This window comes from Stegodyphus dumicola, chromosome 4 (genome assembly GCF_044657685.1).
Source record: "Stegodyphus dumicola isolate Sdum_Otavi_A_Nest chromosome 4, ASM4465768v1".
Taxonomy (NCBI): domain Eukaryota; kingdom Metazoa; phylum Arthropoda; class Arachnida; order Araneae; family Eresidae; genus Stegodyphus; species Stegodyphus dumicola.
Window position 1 is genome coordinate 19,364,584 of NC_140771.1, and position 21,452 is coordinate 19,386,035.

The 21,452-nt window shown below is 30.1% G+C and overlaps 1 protein-coding gene across 4 annotated transcripts in view; it reads left to right on the top strand.

Moving 5' to 3' along the window:
* LOC118204779 (uncharacterized) overlaps nt 1–21,452 on the top strand; it is a 90,647-nt gene that overhangs the window by 62,797 nt on the left and 6,398 nt on the right. For all 4 annotated transcript variants that reach the window (XM_085814609.1, XM_035377074.2, XM_035377072.2 and 1 more), the window contains 9 exons: nt 339–497; nt 647–868; nt 3,864–3,962; nt 5,308–5,391; nt 7,639–7,713; nt 7,809–7,888; nt 11,808–11,956; nt 12,059–12,153; nt 15,439–15,541. In XM_085814609.1, the coding sequence (XP_085670735.1) occupies nt 339–497; nt 647–868; nt 3,864–3,962; nt 5,308–5,391; nt 7,639–7,713; nt 7,809–7,888; nt 11,808–11,956; nt 12,059–12,153; nt 15,439–15,541 (1,066 nt within the window). The remainder of the gene's footprint in view (nt 1–338; nt 498–646; nt 869–3,863; nt 3,963–5,307; nt 5,392–7,638; nt 7,714–7,808; nt 7,889–11,807; nt 11,957–12,058; nt 12,154–15,438; nt 15,542–21,452) is intronic.

Sequence of the window (21,452 nt, forward strand, 5' to 3'; positions counted from 1 at the left end):
CATGAGGTATCTGATGCAGTTATCTATATTAAATTTGATCTCGGCACTTAGTAGTAACCATTCTTGGAAAGAGGAAGCTATAGGAATGTTTGCTGTATGTTTAATAGAAATTTAAAAAAATAAAAAATTCCAGAAATATTCTGCAGTTTTTTACTTTCCATTATCTTGAAAATGAACTGGGTTGGCTGAATGTAAGTTCTTGGATAGCATTTTTATGTTCATCTTTCTTAGAACTTAACTGTTTAATTTGTTTATTTTATTGTTAGAATAATTTTAAAATTCAGATTTACATTGCTTTTCAGCATAAAATTGAAGAAACAAAAATTATTTTATTGCAGGCTCTTGTTCAAAAAATACATAAAGAAATAAGTGAACTTGTAACTTTAAAGTACCGAACTCAAGAGCAACAACGAACTCTTAATCATCTGCTGGCTTTTCAACAAAAATATACAGGGCAAAATAGAAGTGGCAAAGGATGTCGAGCTAATCAGAATCAGGTATAGATAATAAGTTTACTTCTAAAAAATTATATCATAAACTTTGATGAATCTCGTATTTTTACTTTTAATTACATAAAATATCATTTTAATTTTTAATATTGTTAATAAATTGAGTTGTTCTGTTTTTGTTTAAAAAATAATTTTAGGTACGAGCTGAGGAAGTTGATCGACTTATACAACAAAGGCCTCAGAATAATCCAACATCAGTAGTTAATGAACCATCACCACATTTGCAGCTGAAAACACCAGTCTTGGCAACACAGCAATCTGTTCAACACGAGAAACAACAAAATGTGACAAATTCAAAAGTTGTTGCTTCTCACAATGTACATTTAGTAAATCTTTTGAAAAAAGGTCCACATCATAATGTAAGTTATTTTTTACTTTTTCATTTTGGGCTTGTGTTTTGAAATTCTGAGGGTTCATATGTTGCAATTTCATTTAAATTGTATAGAAAACAGCTACTTTCTGTTCTTGGGGGGGGGGAGTTGAATCAGTTTTATTTTTAAACTAGCAGCTTCGCTGTCAGCCTTCGTTCGGCTGTTAAATACCTTAAAAATGGCTGAAGGGAACACCAAACGTTAAATTTAAAAACTGCGTAGAATTTTACTCTGCAGAACAACTTCATAAAAAAAGTTATTACGTATAACAAAATTACAATGAAATAAGCCATATCCCTTAATACAAATATTAATTATCCTAATAAATAAATTAACCAACTTCCCTTTGCAAAATCTTAAGAACTCAAATGGTATAAAGGAGGTTAAGAACTTTGTTTCCTAAAAAAATCACTCAAAACTTTTCAATATCTTAAAGACAGTGAAATGAGCAATAAATAACATAAAAGAATACAAAAAGCAAGAAATTCTGAAAAGCAGAGTATAGTTAATGATATTTTATCTTTACCTTAATACAAATATTAATTATCCTAATAAAAAAATTAACCAACTTTCCGTTGAATAAAAAAAAAATCATGCAAAACTTTTCAATATCTTACAAACAGTGAAATAAGCAAATGATAACATGAAAGCAACTCAAAAAACAAAAAATTCCACGCAGAATTTTACTCTGCAGAACAACTTAATAATAAAAAATCAATAAAAATGTATTATATATATAAAAAAATGAAAGTGAAATATGCCAATCTCTTAAACACAGTGACAAGAAATACGATGAAAAATTGTTGCCAAACCCATATTTCTAAAAGAATGAAACTATTCAAAATGATGCGATTTCATCAAAAATCTATCAACAACAATAAGACAGGAAAATTGTTGCCAAAATCACATTTTTAAAGATGTGAGAAGTGTACTCGGAAGCTTCATTTAAAATTTTTTGTAAAAAATATAAAATATTATCATTTTTCCAAAATTGTTTTTGTGAAAGCAGTCGCAAGGATGAAAGTTTAATGTGTCCAAAAATCAAAGAAAAATAAACTATACATTTTTAAAAATTAACTTTTTTAGAAAATGTCCTGTTGAAAAGGTGTTAAGCTCCCTTTGTTAAATAAATTTGTATTTAATCGATTTATTGAAACACGAAATTTATTTTAAATTCGTAAAATAGCTAGTGCCTACGTTTCATGACGATGTGAAAATGAAGTGTGTAGAGTAAAATCTCACTTTCCTATAGTCCATTATGTCTCAAAATGACGCAATTTCGTCACAAAACATAAAATAAAAAAAATTCTAATTCAAATTTTGAAAAAATCGCTTCGAGGTGCACTGGCTCTTGTACCAAATTTCGTAGCCGTGGGTCTATTAGCTTACGCGCAGCACGAACGAAAGACACACACATACAGACAGATTCTTTCTTTTATTATATGTTGAGATGCATTACTGTTCTTATACTGATGTTTAATTATTTTTATTATTAACTGAGTATGGATCTTTACAACACTTGCAATTATTTTTCAAGTTTCTTTTAAGATTGGCAAGAAAATTATACTGGTGCTTTTCTGAGTTATTAGCAGTAAATGCATTAACTGGTTGTATCATTCTGAATATACTACCTTTCCTTAAAAAGAAGGAAGTATATTTGCATGTTTATTATTCATGTAATTGTTTTTTTAAGTAATAATAAGATATTAAAATTTGTATAAGATATTAAAATGTAATATGATATTAAAGTATAACAAGATATTAAAATTTGTCATAATTTTATTTTACTGTTCAAAATTATATGTTATATATGTATACATTATGTACTATTATTTATTAATGTATGCATAAAAATGGTACACAAAATCAAATTTTCAAGAAAATTTTAAATTGTTGAATTTAGAAAAAAAAACTTAAAATTTTTTGTTTGCTTATAACTTTTCTTTATAAAAATGAATTGTTTGTGCATCCAGCCGCCTAAAATAATTATAGAAATAAAAAATGTATATAAGGATTTTAATGAGTTTGTTAATAAGAGAAATGAAGTTTTGAATTTATTTCTTTTAAAATCACTTAATTTGTTAAAAGTTGCATGCTTCTTTAAATTGTCGAGTTTGTTGTTTAAATTTGAAAGACAAATATTTTATGCTTTTTTAAATGACAACAATTTTATGCTTTTTTAAGTGACAACAATTTTATGCTTTTTTAAGTGACAAATTCTTTTAAATCACTAAATTTGGTAATCAAGTTTTCCATAAGGTTGCACAAAACGTTAAAAAAAAAAAAAATAAATAAATAAAATTGCAAACTTAGGCAAAGTGCATGTTTCAGTGGAGAGCTATACGTGTTCAAAATTTGGCGAGTCTAGATTTTTAATTTTAGGTAAGTGTACTGTTTTTTCATAATGTAAAAAGCAAATATACATATGTACATACATATAGATTTTTCATTATATACAGATTAATAGCTTCATTTGGTGCTAATTAGTGTAGCACGTTTTATTTAATGAAATATATCATTAAAAACTTAATGATATATTTCATTAAATAAACGTATAAATAAAAATAAGCCTAATAAATACTGCATTATATAAATACTCGTTTATCCTATTGATTGAAATTTAACGTGATGAAAAAATAAATTGGAAAGAAATAAACATAAGAAAAATTAAATGAATGTCTATGCCTCTATATTTATTCAGATCGTTCTATGCAGTATAAATGACAAACTTTGTTAGGCCCCAACTTGTTTCTCAATTTACTGTGCATCAGATTGAATTTTGAAAAGATACTTGTGCTTTATTTGTGATCTGTTTTCATATTTTAGAAAATGTGTATTAATGTTTGATTATTAATTGGTGACTTGAAAAATTCATGTGATTAAAATCAAGATAATCTTGATCACCTTATTGCAGGCATTGTCATTTTGATGGAAGAACTTCAGTATAATTTAAATCATCATCATCTCTCCCTCTTTTTTTTAGGCTCCAGTAAAGCACATTGCTCCTGCAACTACATCCATAACTGCAATATGTGACAGTACAACAACGGTTCCCAATGTTACAGTAACAACTCACCAACGCGTATGTTGATTTATACATAATAGTTACAGATATACACATTAAAAAAAATATTTCCTTTTTAAAACTCACGAAATCATGTTTTTTAAGTTAAAAATACTGCACAAAAAGAAAATTTTCTTTATTCTTAATGTTCATTTTTAAGTTCTGCCCACCTTTGAATGTTTGTAAATGAATTTTGATTTGTTTATTTTATTCACAAGGAAATGATATAAAATAAAGTTGTAGCAGGCATCCAAAGAATTGGAAGAGCAATAAGATAGTTGTATTATTCCTTCAGTAATTTACAAATTTGTTTAATAACTCAAATCATAAAAAAATCAATGGAATTTTTGTGGTATTAATTAGCTATGAAAGAATTTTCTCTTATATATTAATGTATTGAGTTTTTAAATTATCTTTCTCTTTTGATTATAGTGAAAGCAAACGTTATTGTTCAAATTGCTTTAAAAATTTTTGTTCAACTTTGCAGCCTGCTTGTACATAAGTGTTTTGAATAGGAAATAGACTTCTATACCTTGTATTGTTCATAATGGGGAGTCCTTTTCCCTAATGAATCTCTAATGAATCCCTAATGAATCTAATGAATCCCTAATGAATCTCGAAAGAATTGTCCAGTGCAATTTGATTTGCTCTTCATTTAAAAATGTTTCTAAAGTGAGACATGGCATTTTCAATGAAGATGCTTGCTACTGCTTTCTCAAGATGGATGATTCCATTAAACCTGCCAACTTGCACGGTAATCATTATGGCTCCTAATTACATGAAGAATCTGACAACCCCCCCCCCCCCCACTGACCTGTTGGAGGAACCAACCAAAATATTGTCAAGAACCTGCTGTCAGATTCTGGACTTCATAAACTCATCAGTAACATCATAGATATTACTAGTGCAAGAAGGCCATTTCATATAAGGTGAAAATTGCACATCTTTTGGGGAAATAATGGAAATAGGCTGAATTTGGACCCTTTACTTGAAGATTAATTATTGAAGAACTGCCTAGTTCGACTGAAATAAAAATGTGGTTTATCAACTAAATTTCAAATAAAATCTATCAAAAGTAAGATGATTTGGGAGGATCTACATTGTGACTTTCTCCACGTATGAAATTTTGTGAAGTGTGATATTTTCACAATAGAGCTTGACAAATAAGGCATTTAAAGCATTATTACTGTTCTTGCCGAATATTATAAAACTGCACCAATAAAGAAAGTTTTCAAGTATTATAAAATTGCAGTAATAGAATTGTAATTAGCCGTGTTTGATTTTATCTTGTTTTAAATGAAATTTCTTGTTTGTTGGAAAAAATAATTATGATAGTAATAATAACTGTTAATGTAATTTCTAGGTTAACCAAGTTATCACTCCAAATCAGCAGAGGCTACCAACTGCGCATGGACAGTGTAACAAACAAACAAATGAAGTAGCACAGGTATTAGATTTAATTTCATTAAAAATAGCATTTTATTTTCTAGATTATTAAAAGCAAAATGCATAATAATTTAAAAGTATATTAACAGTGATTGTACAATTTTTGCTATGTATATTTTGTGTGCTTCCTAAGAATGCTATCACCTTTTGAAGCAAAATAAATTTACTTATAAGTAAAATTGTATTTAGTGTATAAACATTCTTTAAGTCATCAGAAGTTTTACACAAATTTTTCATTTAATCCGAGTTTATATAAATGCTTAATATAACATGTGCAATTAAACACAGTGAAGTTGACGTAAGGTAGGTTTAAAAAAGTTGTAATTATTGATTTCACAAAGAAAACGTTAAAAAAAATGCAGGTTGAAAAATTGATACCGAAATGCATTTAGTCAAACACTAATATCAACTGCTTGAAATCCAAAATAAGATTTATAAGATGTTTAACTATAACATATTGTTTCGAAAGTAGCAACATTAATAATTTATATGTTGATATACCATAAGTTACCATATTAATAATAAATATGTCTCATTAATTTTTGTGAAGCATATCCAGTAGTTGATTTAAAATATATTTGTGTACAAAATCAAACATTCGTATTTGATATATATTTATTGATAAAAAACTCTGTGAAAATAAATGTTTGATGTTAAAATAAATGTTTGTCTGTGAAAATAAATGTTGCGCGCGTTGAAAGAAATGTTTAATAAAGTAAACAAATAAATATTAAGCTTTTTTTTTTTAATTTTAATTTTGATACCCTTTAGATCATAAATTGCTCTTTATTTCATAAATTACGGTTTCATATTTTTAATTTTATAATTTCTGCATGCCATCTTACCAGATTTAAACTGATTATCTATAATCCGGAATCGCCGAAGTCCTGACTAGTCCGGATTAAAGACTTTTGACTGTACATGAAAGTTAGAGCCAGTTTTAATGGCAACAGTTTGCTTGTTTAGGGAGGAATGATGTTAAAATACTGCACCGAAATGTGTATTTTTTGGTGGATGTTTTTGTTACTGAAAAGTATGTAGTGATTTCTGTATCTACAACAGAAGTTTTGTAACTGGATAGAGATATGTGCATTTTCAGAAGAGGTCTATACTTGAGTAGCATTCCCTAAAGTTGCTTTTAAGAAGATGTAGTTATATAATTCTTGTTGTTTGAATTGATCTTCTAGACATATTTGAATGTGATGCTGTGATTTGGCTAGAATACTTACTGCTGTTGAAGATGTCAAAACTGTTTTAAAATGTGTATTTGTGACATGTAAATTCTGTATTCAATCTCTGCTTTACCTTCACAGAAAGAGGATTATTGTACAGGATTTAATTCATAATCTGATTAATTTCACTCTCGCACACACCCACAGGAAAATTACGGCAGAGAGGGAGGAATACAGTGTCAAGTAATGGTAATAATTTCATGCTGTAAATTTGTTCAGTATGAAGACAACATTAAAGGTTTTAACATATGACACAGTTTTTCGTACAGCACTTTGAAATTCATAGTATGATCAGTTTTGCTTTTGCATAACATCTTTATTGACAAATAGATTTGAATCACTATTGCCAGTTATACTTTTTTAAAATACAAGTTTTCGAGCATAAAAGTTCTTGAAAGTTACTGGGATTTTTTTTAATCATAAAGCTCATCAAGAATAATAAATATTTAAGTGCATACAGTGTGCTAAATAGTAGTGTCTTAAATTCCAGTATTAATCTGTGAAAGGTAAAAATAGTGATTGTAAAATTATTGCTGAACTAATTGAAACTGAATCTTTTTTGCTTAAAGTCCTATATATATCCCAGTATAAAATAAAATGCACTGTTTTGAGTATTTTTCATTCAGATTTTTCTAATTCAGGAAATAAGTCCATTTTAATATGTATTTTGCATTAAAACACTTTCCAGCAGTTCGCTAAAGACATTTTTACATTTAGCATGAGAAGTAAATCAGGAATTTTTCAGTGATAGAAGCTAAAAATAGTTTTAGTTTAGTTTTGAGATGGTTTTTAAAAAGTCTTGGCTTGTGGAATATGCTACCTATATTTTTCTTTTATTCATATGGCTCTCTTTTTTTATTTTGCAATAGCTACAAAATTTGCTTTTCCTATTTTTTAAATTTTAATATTGGCTGACAAAAACTTACTTAAGTACAACAAATGTTGTTGATCTATTGAGTGCTTTCTGCTTTTACAAATTATTACATTCAAACTGATTTGTAATTGTTTACTCTTAGCAACAGGTAATAGTGCGGATGCCGAAACCTCAGCAGCAAACTGGCCAGGCATGTCCCAATATTGTCCAGTTGAAAGTAAAATATATTTTTATTATCCTGTATATTTTTATTTATTAGTTATTATTACTATTAATTTGAAAGAATTCTTTTAAACTTATATTTATTCACAGGCCCCACCACCACCACCACCACCACCACCGCCGCCTCCTGCAGTTAAGAGAGTTGTAAACACTGTACCTAGAACTGTTTTGTAAGTACTTTTTTAATAAATAGGCCTTTATTTTCATATTCTTTACTGTACATTAAAGATCATTGTAATTAACTGTGTTGGTATTGCTGTGTTTTTCGTTTGAACTCTTGCCAAGTGAGGTGATTTATGGTTTAAAAAAACGCACATTTTAATCTTTTTTGCTAAAAAATGTATTTTAGTGCTTAATTTATTTCACATTTTTAATGGAACTTCCACTAATGGAAAAGCCTTCTGATTTGAATCTGGCATAACATTATTAAAGCATTGAGATATCTCCATATCTGATATTACAGAATTCTTTATTGAGACATTGTTTTAAGGAGATGTTAGATTTCTCTGCAAAATCATCAGAATTGCATTATATAGATAGTTACTGCTTGATAAGTCTTTTGCCACTTTTCAAAACTTCCCCACAGCTTTCAAACAATCTTTAGAATTTTGTGTGCAGCTAATAATTTTTCCACTAAAACAACAAGGAATAGTGAATCAGATTTTAGAGTTTAAACATAATTGCTATCTTCAGTTGGCTAGGTTCCATCAAATATGTCTCGCAAAGATTATTGTGGTGTTTTTCTACATACCTAATCTGTTACAAGGATGAATCATTTGGATTCATCATTCATGTGCCAGTTACTAGGCCTTTTAACTGTCTTATCAGCATATCTTTTCTTAACATGGTGATGTGATGGATTGAGTTAAACTTTATAGAGATATAGAGAGTTTAGCTTCAGTATTTTGCTTTCAACCCCTCACCCCCAGTTTGGTGGATGAGTTTTATATGTCATTATTATTTACATGTTCTGCCCTGAGGCAGGGAGATGCCTTTGGGAAGGACTTTCTAAGAGAAACTGGCTTGTATTAACTCATTACACATGGAGAAAACCATGAAAACGGCTATGTAAGCAGCCCATTCAAACCTCCAACCGAAGTACCAGTGTTCAGGGACTTGGCTGCTGGTGGGCAGAGTTTTGCATGTTGCAAATGTCCCCCCCCCCTCTTTGGTTATGTGAGGAAGCATGTAGGTTAGGTGATTTTATAATTTATAATATTTCATTGGCCTACTTTATGAGTTGCAGGATTTTGTGGTATTATTTCAGCAAGTTTATGCTTAGTTCTTGATGCTCATTTTCCAAGACTTTTTGCAAACAAGGGAAAACTCTTAATTATTCTTAAATCCTTTTCTAGTATATCCTACACGTTGTCAATTGGATTAAGGTCAAGGCTTTGTGATGACTAGAGCCATGCATGCAAATAAAATATTATGCTTCTCAAAACAATCTCACGATTTAATAAATCTTTGGAATACAGAGGGTGGTTCACACTTTAAGAAATGATTTTGATAATTAATGTTTATGCATAAAAGACATATTTCTTGCAGTGATTTGCTTCTATGATAGCCTTTATTCTCGGAATTCGAATTTTTCATGAAAGTAAACTTTTTTTTTTTTTTTTTTTTTAGCTTTACCATGGCAATTTTATCCCACTCCTTTTGACTCTCTTTTCAAAAGTCCACTTAGTGTTCTTGGATGCCATTTTCCTAAGGCGTATATTTTAACAAACCAAAAGTGTTAAAGTCCATAGGAGAAGTGCCAAGTAATTCTACAGATATTTTATTAGATCAGATTCATTATATTCCTGTTACTTATTCTTCTTGGCTTAACAACTTGCAGTTGACTTAGATGTTTCTGAGTCACTAACTAGAGGCTTTATCCATATGAAATTCAACTGCATTGATGTCCTTTTCATCTAAGACTGGACTTTCTTCTTCAGAAACTGGTTCTAAAACATTCTGCTGTAGTATTTTTAGCCTTATACTTCAGACTTTTTTGTGTTTTAATTTACCATACTAACAAAACCTTTCAACTATCATGAATCTGATTAAGAACTCTGCGCATTGATGAAACCATTTTATGTGGTTATTTTCATCATCTGAGTAAATAGAAATTTGATCTTTTTTTTTTTTATTACAGTTACTTCAATAATGCTCATGCCTGAGTGTTACAACAAATTTCCATTTATTAGCAGCTAAGTGTTTTTCATATAATTTTCTGCAATATGCTTTGCCAGAAATCTCATATCTTTATGAATTTAACTTCAGATCTTCATGAATGATTTTACTTACAGTGCCACTAAAAGCCATTCAGGCTTTTATTGGTAGGTTTATATGAGCTAACAGAGACATCTGGCACAGGTGACATTGCTTCCTGGTGCTTGGGAAGGGTTTCTTCAGTTGAAAAATCTGAACTTCACATGTATTGGAGCTAGTCGATGCATGGAACTGACTCTCTTAGCTCATATAAATCCCAATTGTGACAAAATTCCTTTTTCTTTCAGGGTCAGGAACTTTATTTCCTTGATATTAAACTGTGTTCAGTTCGTAGATGCAGTTTTGTGGATATTGTTTCTTATACTTTAAACTAGACACCTTTTCCCTTTAGATTTATTGTATTAAAAATACTTTTCTTTGAAATGCAACTTTGAAGCCTTGACTTTTGAATGACTTGTTGGGACGAATGTTTTTCCTTAAAAAGGGCATTTACGTAACCTTCTAGCTGTCTATTAACTTTAGGAGTCTTTTTCAAAATAAATCTGTTATTCTGCACAGCAATCAAGATTATTTTCATTTTTATAAAACATTATCATTAAACTGAGGATAGTTTATTATTAGTTTATTAGTTTGTTTTTAGTTTTCAAGAATATTTTTAATCTTATATTGGAATGTATGTACATAAATTTAAGAGGAAGCCTTTTAAGCCCTTACAGACTTATATATTTCTGAATTTGATTTCAAAATAAAAATAATTTTGAGAAAAGGCTAATTATAAAAATGATAGAAAATAGTTCACAGGCACTTTATTCTTACTACTGCCGCAGATTGATATTAAAAACTTTTAATTCTTTGTCATATATGTTTTGTTATATAATATGCTATGCGTTGCGTATGGCAATTAAATATGCTGTGTGTTGCACTTTTGCAAAATTACTCACACCATTTAAACATTTGAAACAATAAACCATCTTAAGTAACAATAATAATAAATTATGCATTTTGTGAGAAATTCAAGAGCAGGTCCTTAATGTATCTAAAAGAAATCATATCTTGGCTTCCTAAATACATGTATGAGTTTTCCTAAGTATTGTTTCCTTTTTCCTTGTCATTTTTAACATCTATTAATAACTTTCTTAAAGTTCAAAAATTGTTTAGAGCAATTAGAAAATTGTTTAATACATAAAATCCGAAACTGTGTCCTAGAACATGATAGAACTTAACAAAAGGGGACTTGCTTTTCATAATTTTTAAGTTTTTTTAGGGGGGGTGTTAGTTCTTATGTCATTACTTTTGAAAATCCTCTGACCATCATCAAAATCATTAAGTTCCACGGCATTAGATCAGTTGAGCCTACAATCTAATCAACAGTATTCCTTCCTTCAAGCCAAGTATTTATTTTTCATACTTAAGAGCCTTGGATAACACATTAAACAATTTAAGAATTAAAAAAAAAATCATGTAATGAAATAACTTTTTCCTATATATATATTATTCCTATATATAAGGTATTAATATGTTTTGTATTTATAAAAATATTTAAGCTAGTTTAGGTAATAAAATTGAAAAAAAAAATGCATATGTAGAAGTAATTAGCATAAACTTAAAATTATGTCTTCATTTATATAATATATTATATTACTAAGACAAGGCACATATTTTTTTCTTTTGTAATTTTTTGTAATTTTCTGCTTTTTCTAGCAACAAAAATTTGATTAATAGTATCTCTGTAAAACTGTTTGCCTCATTAAACTGTTAATTTTTTCAGGTTATAATTTTTTTCCTTTGTTGCATACTTGTATGAGATTTAGTTATATAAATAATTTTATATGAAAGTCTTTTAAAATTAAAATGCATTTGTTTTATGTTTAGAATAAATGAACAACTAACAAAAGATCAAAACGGTGCTCTAAATCCTGATGTAAAGACACCTTTCTCATCTATAGAAGATGCCTGCAGGAGATTGTTGCCTTTTCATGTATATAATTCTAAGGTTCCGTCAGTTGTTGAAATTGAAAAAGGTATGATTAAAATGGAATAAAAAGATAAATTTAATGCATTATTTTTGCTTCAAATGTTATGAAATCTATTTTCTCTCTAATTTTTGAAAATATATTTTTCAGCTGATGAAACTTTTAATAAGGTTGCTGTTACGCTCCTAGATAGGTTCAGACGTTTAAAAAACAAGTATCATCTTCTTCAAATTAAAGAGAGCATGGTAAGATATGTTAATATGTGTAATGTTAATTATATAATATAGTTTAATTTCTTGTGTAGTTTATGTAAAATCTGATGAAACGTGAGCACATCAGAATTATAGTTTCCACTTTTTTAATACATTTTTGCATTGAAAAATAAAAACTTTATGATGCTTAATATATGTAGGGACAGTTTTTATTAAATTCCTTATTTCTACTTGAAAAGGATTTTTATTATGATTTGTAAAAATAACATAGTTAAGAAAGTAACTTCTGAACTTCAGTGTCAGTTTAGGAAGTATGTTACATATATATGATTTCAAAAAATAGATAAGTTAAAATACTGTTTTAATTTTTAAAGTCCCTTAAAGCTCCCTTTTAATTTGGTTATTTTCCCTTGTCTGTTCTGAAAATAGGAAAAGAAAAAATGCTTATAGTAAATATCTCTGAAATGCATCATTTTAGCTAATTAACTTACTTCCAATAATAATATAACATTGTTATTGCAATTTTACACATTTATTTTAGCTTCTCTGTCCTGTTTGTATGTTTTCCACATTTTTCTAACTTCAATTACATTTTTAAAATGTGAAAGCATGATTACTTTGTCTTTGAAGAATAACCATGCTTGAGCTGTATATTCTTTAAGTGAAGAGATGTTGAATGAGATGTGAATTGCAAGTACACTTTTGTGCACCAGTTACACTATGTTCTAAGTCATCCACATTAGAATTTTCAGTTATTTAATGTAATGAAGCTTCTGATAAACATGGGGGGGGGAGGATAAAATTAATATAAATTAAGATTTGATTCATTGTGAACATATTTTAAAAATTGTGAAATTGTCAGCAAGGAAAATTGCTCATTGGTGTGCTTTTACTGTGCCATAATAAAATGTGTAATTCAAAGAAAGAATCTTTTGGGGGAGGTGGAGGGGTATTCACAGCTAGTGAAAAATGTTTTCATTATTGCACTTTTTTGAAATATGTATGTGTTATAAATAATAACTTATACTAATGCACAAACATGATTTTGTTAATTGTCTGTGTTATCACTCTAGATTTTAAAATATTTTGATGGAGAACTAAAAGTTCAAAAAAGTGAAATATTTATAAATTTATTTGTGTTCAGCTTATGGTTTTCTTTAAAACTCTATTACTAGGAGGAAAGTACTTCATTAGTTAGGAGTGCATAATGAAATATTTTGTGAGTAAATTACTGATTTATTTATTAAAATCGATTAATTTAGGATTTTGAACTATTAGAAGACACATGAATACACTTAGAAAAAATTTATATTATTCTAAACTTATCACATTGTTTCCACAAGTCCCTGAATTATTCATTGTGCTTTCATAAAATTATTAACTTTTTATGAAATTTAGCATTCTGCTGAAAGGTGCATTTGTACATAAATAAAGGAAATTATAATTCGGATAATTCGGAAAAGCTGCTTTATTCAATAAAGGGAATGGAACTTCTTTATTATATGCTTGATAAAAACATCAAATTTCATCTTAAAAAACGAACAATACTTAGAAGCTGAAAAAATACCAAACACGATGGCACATCATATAATTACCCAAATTCAGCTTTAAAAAATAAATAAATAAATCTGCCTCAATATATTAAATTAGAGTACTACTCAGGCAGGCTGGGCAAATTTTTTGAATGAGGTTATTTATAGTTGTTACAGTAGCAAAGAAGATTGATTTAATAAATTCAGGTCATCAGTCTTTTCCTGCCATTATGCATGTTTGTGAAATGGGCAGCATTTACTTTCATTCCATAAATTCATAGTAGGCAATTTTACATGTTGGCCAAGCAGCTACTAGTATTTGTTGCATTATTCAAGATGTAGTAGTTTATCATATTTTTGTTGTAGATATTCAATTTCATTGTTGCCAATGTTACTGTTAAAACAGTTAAAACCAGTTACTGTTAAAACAGTTAAAACACTGTAAGATGGCTACATTGAACTGATTTCTCATATGACTATAGACACTGTACAATTCTCACAATAATTTTTATGAGAAAGGAGAAGTGTAGCTTAGGAATATAGTATTAAAAAAGGGGTTATTTAAAATGTAAACATCAGTTAGTTAAAGCTATGTAATGGTAGACATACTTAAAATGCATTGTTATAGTGCTTGCTTAGAGCTGGAAATTATCTTGTGGAAAAAAAATATATGTATGTAATAGCCAAGATACCTACACAAAATGTTAAAAGCTGTGTAGAGTAAGTTGCTTTAAAATGCATAGCCGAGAATAATTATTGAGAGAACAATAAGATGTTATTACTTTCTAATCTGTTTATTTTAAGAGTTAACAATTATTCATAGTAAGTGCTACTTTTCTAAAAGTTGAAAACAACAGGATAATGCCATTCCAATTCTTTCACCTCCCAAGGAATTTTATCTTAAAATAAATGGTGTTTATGCCAATGATTAAAAATAGTTAGTTCGATGAATATAAAAAGATTTTCTTATTTCCCGAAGTAATTAATACTTCTATTTTGTTCAGATTTTTTTGAATAGTAAAATAAGTTATGGAAATATAGCTGTGGAATAATAGCTTGAATCTGATTTACATGAAAAGTTTTTTGATTTGCGATATCTAAACTTCTGATGCAGGCAGTATAAAATGTTATGCCTTTCCTTTACTGCCCCCTTCTCCTTTGTCACTAAATTGTAATAATACGTAAAGAAGAGAAATGTGCCAGTGATATGAAATTGTGTTTTGCCACTTGTATATTGCTTTCATTCTCCATGTAGAGGGATAATATTTTCTCTTTTTGTTGTATACCTAAAAGTTGATGAATCTGAAATTATTTTTTGTGTACTTTGTTTGTTATGCATTGAAAATAACACGCAGAAGATCAAATAACATATCATGTTGTTATTGCTACAGATTGCATAAATCATGTAAGTTTTGCTTTCCACTTTCCAAATATACATTGCATTTTGTGAGAGATTAAGTACAATTTTTTTCTATTGAATGTGCTTCAATATACAAGTGGGTATATTTTTACATAAGTAGTAAAAAAAATTATATATATGGTGTAGCATTTACTAAAAATATTAAAATAATATGTATTGTTTTCCTTATTGCTAAGAACTGTTAATTTGCTAAAGCAACTGGAGAAAATACAAAATATTAATATTTTTCATTTTGTCAAAGAAAAAATGTCAAAAGATTAAAAATTTTTTCCAGTTCAGTTTGTTGTGTACTGTTTCTGTGATTAAAGGTTCAATAAATTTATTGTTTTGATTGAACATGTTCTTTACTTCCTTTTATTAATGTAGCTGCCATGTGCAACACCAGATCAGGTTTTACTTGAAAGATTATTCATTGAGGACGAAGAAGCTGCCTTACGTGAAGATAAAGTATTAATTGCTGAGGGGAAAAGTAAGAATTTTACTTTTTGCTTTAAGTAAAATTAAATTTTTGTAATGTTATTTTTAATTATAAGTGAATACATAATCTTGCAAAAAAGTACTTTCTAAATTTGAATGAAATTTGTTTTCCATGCATGAAAGATTAGTATTGCTATGCAAAATTAAAACAGTGGACTAAATTGTTATGCAGTACAAAGTCCGAAATCCGGACATCCATTATCGGGAAAAATTTAAAATCTGGACCTCAAAACCACCAACAAAATTTTTCTCGTAGGCTTTACACATGTGCATTTGATTGAATTAAGAATAACTGATTTGTTATTCGCATAAACCCAGAACCAGTGCCAGGGCTCGTATGGCCGTGCGGAGTCACAGAATTTAGGACCCACAGAGACTGCTTCAGGAAGTAAGATATCTAGCGCCGGCCCTCAATAAAGCTTAAGTATATGTGAGAATTTATTTATTCAGGACTCAAGCCTTAAGCATGTGCAAGAAATAGACATAAGTATAATAAATAACTAAACTAATACAATTCAGACTTAATTGTCTCAGTGCGCGATAGAAGCAAGATAAAATTTAATGGAACAACTTGTCGTTAGTCGCCAAGCTCATGATGCATAGCCAAAATACATATAGTGAAGGATAGCTAAATTTGATGATGACAGCCTCTAATTTTAAAGGTTTTCTAATATAGCAAAACAAAGAGGAAATTTGCCAGTTAACGGATTTTGCAAAGAAATGTGAGAAAGCGGTAATAAATGAGGATGATATGAAAGAAGTTTTTCATTGTTATGACAATGCTTCTCAATCACGAATCAATTAATGAATGGAGAAATATGTAGTATGGTTCTAGATCCAGAAAATATCGCTACCGATAGTGACGAAAGGTGACAGATAAGTTACCGAAAATGAGAAAATTTTGACAAGTTAGTCGGAATCCTCGAAACAGCAATTACAAGACTTCAACAATGTAACTAAACAAAAGATTACCTCTGTCTACAGAATTAAAGAGAAAGTATTAGGACACACAAAAAAAGGAAGTAACTTAAACTTACATTGAAAGAAATGTTTAATAAGGTAAACAAATAAATATTAAGTTTTTTTTTTTTTAAATTTTGATATCCTTTAGATCATAAATACTTCATTATATCATAAATCGTGATTTAATATTTTTAATTTTATAATTTATACATGCTATCTTACTAGATTTAAACTGCTGATCTATTACAGTCAAATACCGAAAATCCGCTGATCTGAAATCTGCATTGCCTCTCAAAATATAAACATTCAGTTTATAGGTTCCGGAAACCATTGAGTACGAAATATCGAAGAAAAAATACTTATCAAATAATGACGTCATAATTACTGAAAAATAATGAGTCATAACGGAAATACCAAATTATTGACATCATGATAATTTTTTTTTTTTTTTTTTTCCCTCTAATCTGCATCGAGTTAAAAAAGCAGACGATTCACTCAACTCTTCTTTCAAGTTCACGATTCACGTTGTATTTTCTGAGCTTTGTTATTTCACGAGATTATTTTGTGCTGCCTTTATTTTTTATCCGGATATTTTGTGGATAAATTAATAATATTTTAAATTTCAGCCCTTTTTAATGCAATGGCAGATAAGAAACACACTCATTTTACTGCTTGCAACATTGAAAAATGTAAACACTTTGCATTGACGGTAATGCAAAAAAAGTGCAAATTCTGCAAAAGATGGAGGCAGGTTCCACTCTTCGGTTTATAGCAGAATCATATTGAATTGCGACACGATTGTGTATGATATTTGGAAAAATAAGGAAAAGCTGTTGAAATTTTCAGCAACAGTGGTTCTAATACCGGAATCCGAAACCAGAAATCTTCGCATGGGCGAAATTGGCAAACCTGGATGCTGTGTACATATAATACAATGAATAATATATTCAATTTATATGTGTAATAATAATTTAACACATATAATAAATTATTCCAATAATGTATATAATAATTTAATTAAATGTATCTAATACGCCGTTTTTTTTTTTTTTTTTTTTTTTTGCACTTTGAGCCTGAATATTATGATTTATCTTTTCTGACCTGAAATCCGCAAAATCCGTGCAACCTCTGGTCCCAAGCTTTGTGGATTTCTGGACTTCTACTGTATCCGGAAAAATCCCGAGTCAGGATTTCAGACTTTGTTCTGTATTCAAATTTGGAAAACATAGCCTAAATATGATGCTGATTTTGTCTAGAAAAGAGAGGTGATACTGAATGTTCTAATGAAATAGCATTACAACTTTTATAGTGAGCAGTTACACCATTGAAAAGATTATCGAAAAATATTTATGGTAGCAAATCCAACTTTTTACCAAACGTGGTTTTATAGTTGTTGCACACTTTGATAAAAAGGAAGTTTTTGTGTATTGTTAGTGTGACATTTTACAGTGTTAACATATTACTTCTAATATAGCATATAAAATGTTAGAGCAGATGTTTTAATATTTTGCTATAAAGATCTATTTTGTTATTTTTATCACTTTCTTCTTTTTCAACTGAGTGTAGTTATTTTCCTATGTAAATAATATATGTTTCAAGTTTTTTAAATATTTATTATTCCTGGACATCTTTCTGATCTTTTAATTCTATATAAAAGTATGGATTTTTGCTAACCCCTTAACTGCCGCAGATGTATATATATATATATACGCCTTGCTCAGCTGACGTGTTAACTGAGCGTTGCATTATACACCTTGCTCAGCTGACGTGTTAACTGAGCGTTGCGTTAGCCAATGCTAAAGAAGTACAGTCAAAAAACGCTAATTTGGACACCCATAATCCGGACCTCAAAGCTACAAACTTTCTGCGCATGTGTCGCGTTGACGCACACGCGTAAGACATTTACGGCTGCGAATATGCGTGTGTGCATGCGCATAATACATTTACACATGCACGTTTAATGTATAACGGACGGTATAAGCTAAGCTAAAGTTATCTAATTCAGTTAATGTTGCAGATTGCATTGTTCCTTAATCTTCGAATTGGATCCGACTTATTATTTTTTGCAGACTGTTGGAGCAATTTTATAAAAGTAAGCTTGAACTTTTGATTATGTCAAATAGAATTTCCGATATATATTTACTAATATGTAAAGGATCTACAAAGCAAAAGTATGTTTCGAAGTTCATTAAACAAAAAGTGGAATTGCTGCAAAAAATGGATAAAGGCATAACCTTTTTTCTCTAACAATTCTGAAATCTCTGTATCAATTTCACGCTGCTCTGCGGCGGGGAGAAGGGGAGGGAATGCCGCGGCGCACAATGAATTGGAAGTTGATCTGTCAGCGCTATCCGTATCTCAGGGCAGATATTTTTATTTTATTTAGCGTATAATTCTTTACTAAATGTAGTATTTCATCTCGATGTACTTCGTCTTTGATATGATTTAAATCAAATTCCTCGTCATTATAATTTGCTTTCGATAGTGAAGAAAGTGACACAGAGGTTATTAAAAACAAAAAAATTTCGATTGACAAATTAGTCGTTATTCTCGACACAACAATTATAGGACTTGAACAGCGGAACTTTGTAACTGAACAAGAAATTATGTCTGTTTATAAAATTAAAGAGAAAGTATTATCACATAAAATGAAGCAACTTAAACAACTTACATTGAAAGAAATGTTTAATAAAGTAAACAAATAAATATTAACCTTTTTTTATTTTTGTAAATTTTGATACCCTTTAGATCATAATTGTTCTTTATTTCATAAATTACGGTTTCCTATTTTTAATTTTATAATTTCTGCATGCCATCGTCACGGATTTAAACTGATGATCTATAATCCGGAAAAATCGATAATCCAGAATCGCCGAAGTCCCTACGAGTCCAGATTAATGACTTTTGACTGTACTATCATTTGCTTTGTGCTGCTACCTGTAAAATTACTCACAAAGTTTTGGAATGCAACATGACAGTGACCTTGACAGAGTGAGCGAAGGAGGATACTACAAGGTGGGACAGAGCAGTTTGCTCATTTTGAAATTCAGTGAAAGAAAAAGTAATTCATGTATATATATTGAATTCTTTGAACGGCATCAAATACAATGTGTCAAATTTATGTTCATACTGTTTTAGTGATAATATCAGGCAGATGGCATCCATTATTGTCAACACACTGCGTTAATCAAACTCGGAAATTTCGTTCAACTCTTTCGCAGCACATCGATGGGTATGTTGGCAAATGTTGCATTTGCTTATTTAAATTTGGCACCCTAGAGCAATGGTTGCTTTGAAAAAGGTGGGGGTAGGCACAGTCGAGAAACCGGGCCGGCAAATTTTAGCCTGTTTGTTTCATTTAGCATCATGGAGTGGTCGAAGGAAGAGTGGGCGTTTGCTGTCAAGCCATACATGTAATGATTACTCGATCATCGCCACACAACGTGCATTCGGTGCCCGTTTCAACATTGTTCCGCATGCTCCTGGTCGGCAGTCAATTGTTTCATGGGTAAACAATTTAGAAAAAAGTGGTGATGTGAAGAAGAGAAAACCTGGGCTTCCACGAACAGCAGGCTCACCACAAAACATAGATTGTGGTACATAAAAAACCGTGGCACTGGGGAGTGAAGCTTGTACATTTTCCACGGCAGTTTAGGGTTTAATAAAATGAATAGACATGGTAAGGCTTTCTGTTTTGCAATCTCCTAAGCACTCTGCTCGGAAACGTGCTGCTGCTGTTGGGTTGCCCACTCAATCAGTGGGGCAAATCCTTCATGAAGAACTGAAATTTCATCCCTACAAATAGGCAACGGAACTTAATCCACGTGATTTTATTGCTAATGCAAATTCACGGGAAGCGCTTCTTGCAATGCCTAACGATGCGCTTGTTTTCTTCAGTGATGAGGCACACTTCCATTTTTCGGAATTGGTAAATAAGCAGAACATGTGCTATTGGAGTCCTCAAAACCTTAGACAACTTTATCAGCATCCCCTACGTTTAGAACGTGTAACTGGTGTGCAGTATCAAGAGTTAGAATAATTGGGCCATGGTTTTTAAAGAAAACAAATGTCTTATTTCAGTGACTTCTGATCGTTATGTACTCATGATTGAGGAGTTCTTCTAACCAAAACTCAACGAGATGAATGTGGGAGATGTATGCTTCCAGCAGGATAGTGCCATGGCACATACAGCTCATGTGTCAATGACTGTTTAGCGGCAACACTTCCCAGAACATCTCATCTCTTTGAGAGGTGATTTGCACTGGCCAGCATGATCGCCAGGTTTAGCCCCATGTGAGTATTTTCTATGGGGGCTATCTAAAATCACTTGTTTACAAAAATCGTCCTAAAACACTGGCTTACTTAATGCAACATTCGTCAAGCTATTGCCAAAATATCCATTGATGTGCTGGAAAGAGTTGAATGAAACTTCAGAGTTCAATTAACACTGAGTGGACATTAATGGATGCCATCTGCCTGATATTATCTTTAAAACAGTGTGAATATAAACTTTACATGTTGTACTTGACGCTGTTCAAAGAATTAAATATATATATATATGCATTACTTTTTCTTTTATTGAATTTCAAAATAAGCAAACTGCTCTGCCACACCCTGTATTTCAGAGAAGAGGGGAATGTTTCTACCTACCCTACATAGTAGCAAAAAAAGGATTCGAAAGGATATCAGACGAGGCAAGTTAAAGAACCGATTTGTTTACATTATGATCTCCCACAACAGCTGACACCAATGTTATGCAGAATGTGATCAAATTAAGGGTCAGGATCCTAAAACTGTGTTCAGTTCAAAAGTAATGGACATAGGATGCCATCTAGTGGTCTTTTAAAACATTCTAGGACACTCGAACAAAGATATTCAAACCAGGATATGATTGTTAAGACATGTGGCAAGCCGAGAGTGAACGAGAAAACGCTTTGGCA